The 13007-nt window shown below is 40.8% G+C and overlaps 1 protein-coding gene across 5 annotated transcripts in view; it reads left to right on the top strand.

Annotated features, from left to right (window-relative positions):
- PBRM1 (polybromo 1) overlaps nucleotides 1-13007 on the top strand; it is a 111883-nt gene that overhangs the window by 61380 nt on the left and 37496 nt on the right. For all 5 annotated transcript variants that reach the window (XM_077749765.1, XM_077749739.1, XM_077749734.1 and 2 more), the window contains one exon: nucleotides 1004-1215. In XM_077749765.1, coding sequence (XP_077605891.1) covers nucleotides 1004-1215 — 212 coding nt within the window. The remainder of the gene's footprint in view (nucleotides 1-1003; nucleotides 1216-13007) is intronic.

The following is a 13007-nucleotide window of genomic DNA, read 5'->3' on the forward strand; positions in this document are numbered from 1 at the left end:
CACTTTTGCTGCTGAGGAGAAGCATTCTGGAAGCTTCACTAAAATGTGATACTGTAGTGGTGTATTGTCAGCAGGGGCTCCTGGGCTCGTTACGCATGCCACACTCCCCTGACCAGCACATGTCTGTAGATGTTGCTGAGACTTTGTATGTGGTTTCCTTTGTGAATGACTTTTCAGACCTGGGCTTCTTAGTTAATAGAATTATGTTTAAGTCATCCCCAGACCACAGTGGAATAGAGATAGTAATAAAAGTTCTTTCAATCTGAATTCTGAAGTTGATTTTGCCCAGTCCTCTCATTCTGTAAATGAGGAAAGAATTTTTAGGAAGCCTTCAGCATGACATATAATTATTTTTCCCTTTTTCACTGTGTGGTCTCTGCTGATTCCCAGCATCGTGTAGCTGCTGCTGCTGCGAAACTAACATGAACACTGACTTTGAAGCCTGTCACCATTGTAGGATGGATGCCCTCATGACTTTGCAGTTTAGGGTCAGATTTTTGCTGGGGCCTCCCAGCCTAGGCAAGGATGGTATAGATTTAAAAGAAAAGAAAACAGACTGCCTAAATCTTCTGTTAACACTTTATATGATGTGTTGGTCTCTCAATTAAGAGAAAGTAAAAGTTAATCAAGGATTAGATACAAATAAGTGCTGTGCACGGTCGGGAGGCTCAGTGTAGTCCCTGATTCTGGCTGCCCCCTTCTCTGGCCATAATCAACTGATAATCTGTTGATTTCTCCCCAAAAACTGTATGAGGTCTTTTCTTTTATATGCGCCATACAAGGAGTAAACCTTAAGGAAAAGCAAACTAGTGGGCATGGGGCTCCTCGAGGTCAAACAACACTTCAGATTCTGTTGTAAAACTTTTCAAGGAGATTCCCTGCTGTACAGAACAACCCTTGTGCCCTGTAACATGTTAAAGGAGCATTTGGTAATTTGACATATAATTGAGGTGTGTAAAGGAAGCAGCTCATATGTCAATGGATACTCTTGATCCCCTTATAGGACAGACTCCGAAATATATGAGGATGCAGTAGAACTGCAGCAGTTCTTTATTAAAATCCGTGATGAGCTCTGCAAAAATGGAGAGATCCTCCTGTCACCAGCGCTTAGCTACACCACAAAGCACTTGCATAATGATGTGGAGAAAGAGAAAAAGGAAAAATTACCAAAAGAAATCGAGGAAGACAAACTAAAGAGAGAAGAAGAAAAAAGAGGTTGGTTTCTTTTCATTTTATTAAATATGAGGAAATGTTATACTCTGTTCTAGTTGTGGTTCTCATCGGGAGCTGTGGGCATGAATCCTGTGTGTATAAATGTTGACTCTTTCAAAATGACACGTTGATAGAAAATGTTTTTATCGTCATCAGTTTGGTCATCAGACAGTTAAATTGGAAGTTACATGTGGCACAGCTATTATCCTAGTATTTCAGGAATGGAGTCCGTTCATTCACAAGTGTGGGAGCTCAACAGGTCATATTCTGTGGGGAGATAAAACCTAAGGAGCCCATCTGGAGCTAGAAAGCATTCTAAGCAGTGAGTGTATCAGGGTGCTACCCCATCATCTTGTAGACTGGCTTTCCTCCCACAGACTCAGGCCGGGTTAGTAGATGATGCTTTGGTTGAACCATAATACTAGGAGGAAATTTTTATTTTCATTTGTATCAACCCAAAAATGTTACTTTGAGTCACTTGCCAGAATTTAGAAATATTTTGACAGAGGGCTTTTAGTAGAAATTTGACCGTTTCTGGACTCTCACTGGAGTCACCACCGTGGCTGACCGAGCCAGCAGGTCCACACTCGCATGCACGCTGCTGCCACCACTGCTGCCCGCGAGGACATGATGTGCATGGCCTGCTTCCAGACGCACGTCTACGGCTGGGCAGCAATGTGCCCTACTTCCACTTGAGCCCACTGCCACAGTCGGTGGGCAACCTGCAGAAGAATCCACATGCTATGTTCCCCATGTCTGTGGCACAGACTGACTTCTACAGGAAGCATGGATTTGATCCCCAAAGTCCCCTGTTCGCTCACACAATACTGCCAGGAATTGTTACAAAGGTAAATGAAATGGAAATAGTCTTTGCCAAGGGTTCACTGTTCGTCTGACACCCTGATTTGAAAACCTAGCCTTCCAACCATCATTGGGTTTTTTTGCTAAGTTGAATGTAGCCAACGCCCAGGTCCTGGACCAAAAATAGTGACACCACAAGAATATTATAATGTCATATTTCAGTGAAGCAGAATATAGCAAATTTAACAGTACACGTGAGGTCGCTTAAAATGGCTCAAATCAGACTCCAAGGGTTTCTCTGTGGATGGAACGTTTCCCAGGTTAACCATTTTCTTTCACATGCTGGTTTGTTTATTTGCTTGCTTGCTTGTTTAGAAAATAGAGTTGGACTATTCCTGGATTTCTTGGAAGATGTGGCTGCTAGACTTTTTCTTTTCTTTTTTTTTTTAAAATGTTTTATTTATTTCTAGGAGAGAGAGAGAGAGACAGCGTGAGCAGGGGAGGGTCAGAGAGAGAGGGAGTCACAGACTGAAACAGACTGCAGGCTCTGAGCTGGCAGTCAGCACAGAGCCCGACGCGGGGCTCGAACCCATGAACCGTGAGATCATGACCTAAGCGAAAGTCGGACGCTTAACCGACTAAGCCACCCAGGTGCCCCTGCTGCTAGACTTTTTCATATTTAGAAGCCATTCTGATAGAGGTGTATCTTTCATTACAAGTTTTTTCTGTTCAATTCCAAATAGTTTTCAAACTGCTCCTTGAAGAGGAGCAAGTACCAGATTCAGATTGCCCACATTGGCATTTGAAGGTACTCAAAGAAGTGTCCTTAATTCCTGAAAGCCACCGTGCTGGAGAGAGGACCTCACCCACAGCTGTGCCTGAGCTGCCCAGGNTGGAACTTCTGCCTCGTGATCCATTTGTGTCTGACAGGCCTGGGTTTTGTTGATCCAACATAGGGCACTTCTTAAAGAGAATTTCTTTTTTTCACTTTTCAAGCCTAAAGAAATAATTACCTTACCTAGAACAAAAGAAATTCATAAAACTTTTCCTGAATTTGATTTCCTCACCCAGGTGGACACTGCATAATCCGTGTCCTCCACTCAAAACACATACATACTTTTATTTCACTTTATTTTATTTATTTTATTTTTACTTATTTATTTATGTATTTATTTCTTTATTAACCCTAAATAGGCTTGCAAAAGCAAAAAGGATGCAGGGAACTTTTTGTAAGTCATTTTTGGTGTTCTTCTATAAGGTGTACCAGACATGGACCAACTTAATCCAGGCCCAAAACCCCATGCCCCCAACTGCACTCTGTGGCTTTTTAAATAATGCTGCTCTCAGTAGTGGCCTAAGGCTTCCTCAATCACTGTAAATCTTTAAATGGCTCTCATGCTGTTACTGCCTTAACTGGATCATCAGGGAGAAAATAATGTGACTTTAAAAAAAATCACATTTCTTCAGAAAAGAAGAGACCGTTTGCTTTTATCACCTGTTTACATGATTTCAGAAGATGATGTAAGGTCTCATAATGAGGTGTGTCAGGAACTAAGCTGCTGAATCCTTACATGGCTAAAAGAAAAGAAGTTGAATATGAGTCATTATGTTTGAAAACTACAAAATGGATTTACCCAAAACCCAGCAAATAGCTTCCGTTTAAGAAAAATGATTTATATTAAACTTGGTAAAATAGGTTTTTTACTCAGACTAATAAAAAGCATTATGTTAATGGAAAAAAATTTGACCATTTCTTGCAAAGTTTTTATCATTATTATCTCTTTTCATGAGATAGCTACCTTTTTTTTTTGAGCATAGTTGACACACAACATTACATTAGTTTCAGGTGCATATCTTGTAAAGTTTGAGTTCACATGGATACCTAGAATATGTGATTTTCTAAGAGTTGTATTAGTCTTCAACATCACTTCTGCTCCTCAGGGCCTTTTTTTTCCTAGGCAAGAAAACAAAGTTGATTGGAAGCAAATTCTCATAAGCAATGGCATATGCAAAGAAGAGAAGGGAACCTGATTGGTGAGAATAATTTACCAGCATAAGGCTATGCAAGACCTTGGGGCTTTCCTGCCAGAGGAGATGTACTCATTGAGGATGGCAAGAGTGTATGGGGCAGGGGATGTCTTTGCCAGCTAAAAGTGGTTGATGCAGAGATAAACGAGTAAATTTGCAGCTTTGCTGGCCAAGATTACAGTTGGAAATGAGGATTATTATGGAAGTCAGCCATAGAGGAATAAGCTAGCTCTCACACATTCTTGGCCGACTGGAAACCATGCCTGTGCAAGGGTGCTGGGAGAGCCATTTTGCAAGCAAAATGCAAGCAGTCTTTGAACGTTGGTTATAGCTTTGACTGCATCCCCTAAGCCACATGCACATCAGTCAGCAGAGGGTGAATCCTTTTAAGTTTGAGGTGTTTGAGGACACTCTTCACCTAAATCATTGGCTGACCCATAGCTAAGCAGACTTAGGAGCAAACCCTCATGCCATGATTCTACTATACTTATATTGGGAGTCTCAGAGGACAGAAGAGAAAGAAAGTGGGAGGGAATACTTGAAGGCATAATGGCCGAAACTTCAAATTTGGTGGAGAACATTAACCTGCAACTCTAAGAACACCAAGAGAACACAAAGAGACCACATCTAGGTACGTCATAAACTGCTGAAAGAGAAAGTCGTGAAAGCACCAAAACAACTTCTCAGGACCAAGAAAACAGTAATATGATAATGGTTCATAAGAAATCATGGAGACTGGAAAGCAGTGTACATGATACTCAAAGCGCTGAAAGGGACAAAAACTGAACCATCAATTGTATATCAAGTGACACTGTCCTTCAAAAATGAAGCTGAAATAAGACATTGCTAGATAAACAGAAACAGAATTCACTGCTGGCAGATCTTTCCTATAAGAAATCCTAAAGGAAGAGCTTCAGCCCAAAAGAGAACACCACCAGATGGTTGACTCAAATCCACAAGAAGGATTGAAGAGTGGTAGAAATGGTAAATATGTGGGTAGACATAAAACACTATATATTTTTTCACTTTTCTTCTCTTAATTTCTTTAGAAAACATTAGACTGTTTAAAGAAATAGTTACATCATCAGTGTTAGGATTACAGCATTTATAGAAGTAATGTATGTGAACAATAGTAGCACAAAGGAATGGAGCTGTTTTGGAGCAAAGTTGCACTATTTAACAAAATCAAGTCAGTATTAACCTGAAATAGATGGGGGGCGCCTGGGTGGCTCATTCGGTCAAGGATCTGACTTCAGTTCAGGTCATAATCTCATGGTTCGTGGGTTCGAGCCCCGCGTCGGGCTCTGTGCTAACAGCTAGCTCAGAGCCTGGAGCCTGTTTCGGATTATGTGTCTCCCTCTCTCTGACCCTCCCCTGCTCATGCAGTCTCTCTCTCAGAAATAAATAAAACATTAAGAAAAAATTTAACCTGAAGTAGATGGTGATAAGTGAAAGATGCATATTGTAATGCCACTAAAAACAAATAGCGATAAAAAAAAAAAAAGTAGAATTAAAATGGTACACCAGAGGGGCACCTGGGTGGCTCAGTCGGTTAAGCAGCCAATTTGGGCTCAGGTCATGATCCCGCAGTTCGTGAGTTTGAGCCCTGTATCAGGCTCTGGGCTGACAGCTTGCAGGCTGGAACCTGGAGCCTGGATCCTGCTTCGGATTCTGTGCCTCCCTCTCTCTCTGCTTTCCCCTGCTCATGTTCTGTCTCTCTGTCTCTCAAAAATAAATAAATATTAAAAAAAAAATTTTTTTTAATGGTACACCAGAAATACTTGCTTATTAGAAAAGAAGGCAGTAAGGAAAAAAGTAACAAAAAACATAAGACATGTAAAAAGAACCAAATAGAAAATGGTAGATGTGAATTCAGTCATATCAATACTTATATTACATATTGCAAAGAGGCTAAACACTCCAGTCAAAATGCAGACTGAATTTTAAGAGCTCCAACTCTGGGCTGTGTGTAAGAGACTCATTTTAGATTTGAAGACACAAATAGGTTAAAAGGAGAAGGAAGGGGAAAGATAATACCATGCCAATAGTAACTGTAGTGAGTTGGAATGGCTGTATTATATCGAATGGACTTCTTTTGTTTTAAGTTTATTTATTTATTTTGAAAGAGAGTGAGCACTAACAGGGAAGGGGCAGAGAGAGAGGAAAAGAGAGAGAATCCCAAGAAGGCTCTGCATAGGCAGCGCAGAGCCCGGCCCAGGGTTTGAACTCATGAACTCTGAGATGATGCCCTGAGCTGAAACCAACAGTTGGATGCTTAATCGACTGAACTACCCAGGCGTCCCTCAAATAGACTTTAAGGAAGAAATACTGCTAGAGACAAAGAGGGATATCTCATAATATTAAAAGGGTCAGGACATTGGAACATACAATATTTATAAATGTATATACACCAAACAGTGGAGCCTCAAAATACATGAAGCAAAAACTGACCATGATGGAAAAGAGAAATAGTTTAACAGTTATAGTCTCAATACTCAGCAATGATAGACCAAGTACACCAAAAATCAGTACTCTTTCCTCAGCAATTGATAGACCAACTAGCAAATAGTACAGAAGACTTTTTTTTAATATATGTGCTGCTAAAGTGAGCACAAAAAAAAGTACAGACTTACTTGAACAGGAACTGAAAGTTTATGTCCCCCCCTCTCCACTCGCCAATTCCTATGTTGTAGCCTCATCTCCAGTGTGATGTATTTGGAGGGAGGGCCTTTAGGAGGTAATTAGGTTTGAGTGTGGTCATATGCTGGAGCTACCACAATGGGATCGTTACCATTATAAGCGGATGAAGAGCAAGAAGACAACTGTCCATGAACCAGAAAGTAGGCTCTCACCAGACACTACATCTGCTGGCACCTTGATCTTGGTTTTCCTACCCTCCAGAACTGTGAGAAATCAGTGTCATTTAAGCCACCTTGGCTGTGGTAGGTTTTTTAAAGTAGCCTGAGCTAAGATGGACTGTCAACCAACTTGACCTGACTGAGGTGTGAAACACTGGATGCTGGGTCTGCACAATACATGCTCTAATCAAGCACACAGAGAACATTATCTAGGAGGGACCATATGTTAGGTCATGAAACAAGTTTTGAAGATTTAAAAGGATTGAAATCATACCAAGTTTGTTTTCTGAACACAATGGGATTAGACTAGAAATCAGCAACAGAAAAAAAAAGCTGGAAAATCCCCAAATATTTGAAAATGAAGCAGTACACTTAAATAATCCATGGACCATACAAGATATCGCAAGGACAATTAGGAAAATCTTGAACTGAACGGGATTGAAAACAAAATATATTAAAATTTATGGGATATAGCTAAAGGAGCTCATGAAAGGAAACTTATAACTTAGATATATATACCAGAAATGAATAAAGACCTAAACTAAGTCTGTGTTTCCACCTCAGGAAGTTAGAAAAGTCAATCACACTTGAAGTAGAAATTCTAAAAATCAGAATGGAAATCAGTGAAAGAAAACAGAAAATACCAGTGCTGTAATGGGTATGATGTTTAGGACGATCCATGTTGTTTCTACTGACAAAATTTTGTATGCTTGGGATTTTTTTTTTTTAAGTTTTGTTGACACTTTTCCTGGTGATGCAAAATTAGTGACAGCTGCTTCTTGAATTTCTGTAGGACAGTTCTCAAAATGTGGCCTAAAGGCAAGCAGCATCAGCATCCCCTGAGAACTTGTTAGACATACAAGTTCTCTGGTCCCACTCCAGACCTACAGATTCAGAAACTCTGAGGGTGGGACGCAGTCTGTCTTTTAACAAGTCCCGTAGGGGGTTCTGATGCACGCTTAGTTGTAGGGCTCACTGCTTCTTAGGACTTGGATCTAATAGAGGGGCAGGAACTTAGGACCCCTGTCTTGCTTCATGGTGGGTTAGCAATAATATATGGACCCATTACATAACCCTGGTACATTCTAGAGAAAAAGCAGTACTGACATTTTAGATTTTTTAAATGTTTTTATTTATTTTCGAGAGAGAGGTACAGAGTGTGAGTTGGGGATAGGCAGAGAGAAAGGGAGATACAGAATCTGAAGCAGGTCGGGCTCTTAGCTGTCAGCATAGAGCCTGATGCAGGGCTCGAACTCACAAACCACAAGATCATGACCCGAGCCTAAGTCAGATGCTTGACAGACTGAGCCACCTAGGCACCCAGTACTGACATTTTAAAAAGACTGTTGGTCACTGCCCTTTGATTGATCCTTTGCTACCAGGAAATATTAGTCTGTGAAAAAGTCATGTGGTAGAAAAGTAGAGCTACATAAAGAAAAAGACAGTAGGAGGGGCGCCTGGGTGGCTCAGTTGGTTAAGCATCTAACTCTTGATTTCTGCTCAGGTCATGATCTCACAGTTCATGAGTTTGAGCTCTGCCTCAAGCCCTACATTGAGCTCCATGCCGAGAGTGGAGCCTGCTTGGGATTCTTCTCTCTCTCTCTCTCTCTCTCTCTCAAAATAAAAAAATAAAAAACTTAAGAGAACGTAGGAAATTTTCTTTCCTTTCCCATCACTGTGCCTATCTCAGGAGCCTGCAGGCTTTTGTTAATGAGAGAAGGAGCCCTGCTGCCCAGAGCTACTTTCTAAGGCTGCCAAGACCAGCTGCTAACACTTTTTTAATACCAACTCAGGGACTATATTTCCTAGCAGTGCAACTGGGAAGTAGGTAAGAAGTGGTGCTTTCCCATACAACATGAAATCAGTACTGGAAGGACTGAGTAGGAAAGGGGACCCAGAGGGTTATTGTAATTAGTTATTACTAGCCATGAGACAACTGTAGTCTGCTTCATATCATCCTATGTTGAGTTACTTAATATTAAAAAGGTAGCAAACCACCAGAAAATAGTGTAGGAGTTGTGTGGGTCAGTCACCCTTCTCTGTCTTTAAGCCATAAGAGGAGTTTTCTTAATAATGATGGAAATTGAGGGAAACTAGATCTCACATACTGTTTTTGTATTAACTACCAGAACTGAGTACTCACACAAAGGTAAGTAAGCAAAAGTAAAACAACATGGAGGACTTATCACCTAACTGTGGAAAGTTGTATACACGCCTACCACTAGTGTATCCCAAAACACCTCTAAAATGATGGAAAACAGATTTTAAAGCAAAACAAAAGGCATAAATGTAAAGCATCCCACTCAAAAAAAGAGAATGGAAACCATTGAAAAGGAGATCGTGAAGTGGGATCTCCTTTTGGGAATGGGAATTCCCAAGTGGGAATTTGGGAGCTAGAAAATGTGCAGTAAGTTGCTAACTCTGGCTTCAGTGCTGGCATCAGATGAAGGTAGGCCAGTTCCTGTCTAGAATGGTGCAGGGATTAGAGCATCAGGTACATCTATAAATGGAGGTGCTGAAAATAGGATTAGTTAACTCTAAATTTGAGTTCAACCTCCAGATCACTTCCCAACCTTTCCTGTGACTGTTTGCCTTCAAAAGTCTAGACTGAGGGACAGCAGCATACCAAAAGGTTAGTGGTACAGTTCTGAAGAGGGGGATCATAAGAGGCTTTAAACTAAGTAGTGAGACCCCTTGAAACTTTTTTCTCCTAGAACGCTGGCAGTCAGGCTTACAGTTCCGAGACAGGAGACTTTTTCTCTTGAGAAATGGATCGGACAGTGGGGCAAAATCATGTACATAGAGAGTTTCTAGTTGGGGTTTTTTTTAGCATTTTGCTTTTAAGTAGGAACAGGTACTTACTTAAATAGGACCAGATATTTAAGGCAAATCTCTCAGATGTAAGATAGAATAAAACAAAAAGAAAAAAAGGACCTTGGGGAAAAAAACAAGGCAGGCAGAGGAAAATTTAAAAAAAAAAAAAAAGCAAAAAAATGGGTGGCTCAGTTGGTTGAGCATCCCACATTGGCTTAGGTAATGATCTTGGGGTTCGTGAGTTTTAGCCCCATGTCCAGCTCTCTGCTGTCAGCTCAGATCCTACTTTGGATCCTCTGTACCCCTCTCTCTTTGCCCCTCCCCCACTCATGCCCGCTTGCTCGTTCTTGCTCGTGTGCTCGCTCTCTCTCTCTCTCTCTCTCTCTCTCTCTCCCCCTCCCTCTCTCTCAAAAATAAACCCTTAGGGGCACCTGGGTGGTTCAGTTGGTTGAGCACTGACTTTGGCTCATGTCATGATCTTAACAGTTCATGAGTTTGAATCCCACATTGGGCTCTCAGCTGTTAGCACAGAGCCCGCTTCAGACCCTCTCTGCCCCTCCCCTGCTTGTGCTCTCCCTGTCTCTCTCAAAAATAAACATTAAAATTAATAATAAAATATATATAAACATTAAAAAACTAATAAACTGGGGTGCCTGTTTGGCTCAGTTGGTTAAGTGTCTGACTTCAGCTGTGGTCATTATCTCACGGTTTGTGGGTTCGAGCCCTGGAGCCTGCTTTGTATTCTGTGTCGCCCTCTCCTTCTGCCCTTCCCCCACTTGCACTGTTTCTCAAAAATAAACATTAAAATATTTTTTAATTAAAAAACTAATAAACTGGGGCACCTGGGTGGCTTAGTCGGTTAAGCATCCGACTTTCCGACTTTCGCTTGGGTCATGATCTCGCAGTTTGTGGGTTCGAGNAAATAAAAAACTAATAAACTAAGATTTAGACCTTCAGAGACATGACAAGCTACTGCATCCATAAAATAAGAACAGGAGGTCATAAAAATGGACATTCACAGAAAAGAAAATTTCTTGGAAATTGAAAATGTGGCAAACCAACAGAATGAAAGAAAATATTCACAAATCATATGTCTGACAAGAGTCTGATGTCAAGGATATGATGTAAATTCAGTAACAAAACAGTTCAAAAATGGGCAAAGTACGGGAATAGACTTATCTCCAAAGAAATTAAACAGATGGCCGTAAGCACACAAAAAACATGTTCAGCATCATTAATCATTAGGGAATGCAAATCAAACCTACATTGAGATACCACTTCATTCTTTTTAGGATGGCTATTATTAAAAAAAATAGCAAGTGTTGCTGAGGATGTGGAGAAATTGAAGCTCTCATACACTGATAGTGGGAATGTAAAATGGTACAGCCATTACGGAAAAACAGTTTGGCAATTCCTTACAAAGGTCATCATTGAATTACCATGTGATCCATTAGTTCCTCTCCTGGGTATATACCCAGAGACCTGAAAGCAGGGACTCCTACACATAATTGTACACCAATATCTGGAACAGCATTATTCACAAGAGGCAAAAGGCAGAAACAACCCAAGTGTCCATTAACAACAGATGAATGTGGTACATATACACACAATAGAATGTTATTCGCCCATAAAAATTAATGAAGTGGTGACACATGCTACAACACAGATGAATCTTGAAAACATTATGCTGACTGAAGTAGGTAAAACATGAAAGGACAAATAGTGTATTATTCCACTTACGTGAGGTACCTGGAGTAGCAAATTCATAGAGACAGAAAGTAGAATAGAGGTTACCAGGGCTTGGTGGGAACAAGAGAGGAGTTCGTGCTTAATGGATACAGAGTTTCTGTTTGAAATAAAAAGTTTTGTAAATAGATAGCAGTTCTGATTGCACAACATTGTGAATGTAATTAATGCCACTAAAATATGTACTTAAAATGGTCAAAAAATGGCAAATTTTATGTGGTATATTATCACAGTTTTTTTAAACTAGTAACATACCAAGAAACTGAATTGTACACTTTAAAAGGGGGAATTGTGGGCGCCTGGGTGGCTTAGTCGGTTGATCGTCCGACTTTTGCTTAGGTCATGATCTCGTGGTTCGTGGGTTCGAGCCCCGCATCGGGCTCTGTGCTGACTGCCAGCTCAGAGCCTCGAGCCTGTTTCAGTCTGTGACTCCCTCTCTCTCTGACCCTCCCCTGCTCACGCTGTCTCTCTCTCTCTGTCTCCTAGAAATAAATAAAACATTAAAAAAGGAAGTTGTATGTGTGTGTTGTGCAAATTATATCTCAATGAAACTTTTAAGTTTATTTACTTTTGAGAGAGACAGAGACAGCACAAGTAGTAGAGGGGCAGAGAGAGAGAATCCCAAGCAGGCTCCACACTGCCAGCACAAAGCCCAGTATGGGGCTTGAACTCATGAAGAAGCCGTGAGATCACGACCTGAGCCGCAACCAAGAGCTGGACACCTAACTGACTGAGCCAAAGGCGCCCTTCAATGAAACTGTTTTTAAAAAATGATAGCAGAGGGGCTCTGGATGACTCATTTGGCTGAGTGTCTGGCTCTTGATTTCAGCTCATGTCATGAGCGCACAGTTCTTGGGTTTGAACCCCGCATCAGGTTCTGCATTGACAGTGCGGAGTCCACTTTGGATTCTGTCTCTCCTCTCTGCCCCTCCCCTGCTTACGTTCTCTCTCTGTCTCAAAAATAAAAATTTTTTAATAAAATTTTTTTCAAATAACGTTCCCCTTAAGAAGAAAAACAATAGAGTAGGGTGAGGTGATAAGAGTGATGGTGTTTAAGAGTACAGCCTTGTAAGGAGTGGTAAATCCATGGAGTGCTAATGCACAGTAAAGTGAATATAGACAATGGTACTGTACTATGATTAAGTAATCTGGTTAAGTGTCACTGCAGTGGCAACAATATATAAGTGTATTCAAGTATCTAGTTGTACAGCTTAAATTTACACATTGTTGTATGTCAGATTGATTTGTTAAAAATTTTTTTTTAATGAGGAACCCCCCAGGCAGCTTAGTCCATTGAGTATCCGACTTCAGCTCAAGTCATAAGTTCCAGCCCCACATTGGGCTCACTGCTGTCAGCACAGAGCCTGCTTCAAGTCTTCTGTGCCCCTCTCTGCCCCTCCCCTTCTTGCGCTCTCCCAAAAATACATATATGCATACGTATATACAAGAAATACATACATAATTTTTTTAATGACAGCAGAAAGGAATCATTTAGAGAAGGATTAGAAGATGAAGAAATCTGTGAGGTAGTAGAACGACAACAAATGA

This window comes from Crocuta crocuta, unplaced genomic scaffold (assembly GCF_008692635.1).
Source record: "Crocuta crocuta isolate KB4526 unplaced genomic scaffold, BGI_CrCroc_1.0 scaffold463, whole genome shotgun sequence".
NCBI classification, from domain to species: domain Eukaryota; kingdom Metazoa; phylum Chordata; class Mammalia; order Carnivora; family Hyaenidae; genus Crocuta; species Crocuta crocuta.